Source organism: Trachypithecus francoisi, unplaced genomic scaffold, assembly GCF_009764315.1.
Source record: "Trachypithecus francoisi isolate TF-2019V2 unplaced genomic scaffold, Tfra_2.0 Contig00450, whole genome shotgun sequence".
Lineage (NCBI taxonomy): Eukaryota > Metazoa > Chordata > Mammalia > Primates > Cercopithecidae > Trachypithecus > Trachypithecus francoisi.
The window spans coordinates 69,813-72,084 of record NW_022680651.1 but is presented as its reverse complement, the minus strand read 5'-3'; the positions used below and the strand labels follow the sequence as shown (position 1 = coordinate 72,084).

At 44.7% G+C, this 2,272-nt stretch overlaps 1 gene segment (V, D, J or C); it reads left to right on the top strand.

Moving 5' to 3' along the window:
- The first annotated feature begins 917 nt into the window (after positions 1–917).
- On the top strand, positions 918–1,870 carry LOC117084161. The segment is given in 2 exon segments: positions 918–1,062; positions 1,149–1,870. Coding segments are annotated over 2 exon segments (363 nt in total).
- Positions 1,871–2,272: the final 402 nt, after the last annotated feature.

Genomic DNA, 2,272 nt, shown 5'->3' with positions numbered 1-2,272 from the left:
AGAATATGAAGGATATGGATGGTTTTTTAATTCAATGGGCACATAACTGTGGGAGACACTATATCCCTATGAAAAAGTTATTCAGACTTCAGAGATAAGTAATATTTCTTACGTTGTGTTTGTGACTTGGAAGTGGTGGATTGAAGAGTGTGGTAGGTGCACAGACCAAGTGGATCAGAAATCAACATGTAAAGATGATGATCTATGGACATGATCTAAAACCATGTCAAATCATTCTATTTAACAGAGTTTGAAATAAAACACAAACTTATTCAAAATACAAATTACTTGGTAATTATTTTTGGGCACTATGAATTCATCAAGAAACTAAAATTCCTATTTCTATTTCAACCCCTGATTCCTACTGTCAACGGGAGGGAAATGTCAGAATTAATCACACATCAGAGGGCAAATCTGTAAACCAAGAGTCTTTCCATTGAAGGGCCTGGGAGGTCAGGACACTCAGGAAATTGCTGGGGAGTCTGTCTTGGGAACACCCAGCAGATCTCAAAAGTCTCCATGGGCCCTGCTGGACACTCATGTGGGATAACTAGTGGCCACCCTTTCAGTGTTACCAGTGAGCTCTGACTGTTCCTAATGGGACCAGAATGGAGTCAAGGTGACTTCTCAATGTCAGAGACAGCGATGGTCCCAGAAACAACCCAGGTAATCTCTAAGCCAACAAAATGTGGGTTCACAGCGAGGAGCATATCCTGGGTTCTTCAGTGTGAGGAGTGCTGTCCACAGAAAGCTTAGAAATGGGGCAGGGAATGCATTTCTTCGAGCAGGATTTAGGGTTTGGTCTCTCAGCATCCCATTCTTATCCAGCTGATGTGGCATCTGTGTTTTCTTTCTCATCCTGGTTCAGGCTTTGAGCTGTGAAATACCCTGCCTCATGAATATGCAAATAACCTGAGGTCTTCTGAGATAAATATAGGTATTTTGGTGCCCTGAGAGCATCACATAACAACCACATCCCTCCTCTAAAGAAGCCCCTGGGAGCACAGCTCATCACCATGGACTGGACCTGGAGGCTCCTCTTTGTGTTGGCAGCAGTTACAGGTAAGGGGCTTCCTAGTCCCAAAGCTGAGGAAGGGATCCCGGTTTAGTTAAAGAGGGTTTTATTCATTCCCGTGTTCTCTCCACAGGTGCCCAGTCCCAGGTCCAGCTGGTGCAGTCCGGGGCTGAGGTGAAGAAGCCTGGGGCCTCAGTGAAGGTCTCCTGCAAGGCTTCTGGATTCACCTTCGACAGCTATGCTATCAGCTGGGTGCGACAGGCCCCTGGACAAGGGCTTGAGTGGATGGGAGGGATCATCCCTATCCTTAGTAGAACAAACTACGCACAGAAGTTCCAGGGCAGAGCCACGATTACCGCAGACACGTCCACGAGCACAGCCTACATGGAGCTGAGCAGCCTGAGATCTGAGGACACGGCCGTGTATTACTGTGCGAGAGGCACAGTGTGAAAACCACATCCTGAGAGTGTCAGAAACCCTGAGGGAGAAGGCAGCTGTGCGGGGCTGAGGAGATGACAGGGGTTATTAGGTTTAAGGCTGTTTACAAAATGGGTTATACATTCGAGAAAAAAAAAACAATAGAAACAAGTACATCCTCTAATTTTAAGATAAATATTCCATTCAAGAATAATCATATAAGCCAAATTCACAGAGTGGAAAAGGCCACACTCAATAAAGTTGATACAAACATTCCATGAAGGTGCTACTGTGAACAAGTTTTCCAGTGGGATGAACACATGATTTGGAGCAAGGTTATTTGATCACGTGGTGAGACTAAGAATGATTCTTAAAACGTGGCAAAAATTTATTTCAAATGTTTCTGTCCCTCCTTATCATAAAGTTTATTTTAGAGCAGTTTTAGGATTACAAAGAAATTGCGCAGGTGTGAGAATTCCCACTAATCCCTGCCCTACACAGGCACAGCCTCCTCCACCACGACCATCCTGCCCCACAGGCACAAATCTGTTACAATGGGTCAATCTCCAAGGACACTTGGTTCCTTCTTTTTCTGGTGATGCTCTAATATAACAAACGTAAAGTATTTCAGAGGACCACAGGTTTTTCCAGTGCTTTCCAGAACTGATATTAGTTAGAGGGAAAGTGGGTGAGGCTACTACTATTTGAAGTCTTTCTTCCAAAATCCACAAATTATAGCATCCTTTAATGAGAGTTGGAGACCCTGGCAATGAGAGACTCCGTGTACAATGCCCTACAGTTGGATTAGGTACACTGCAAGCTCTTGGGTGGTGGGTCTGA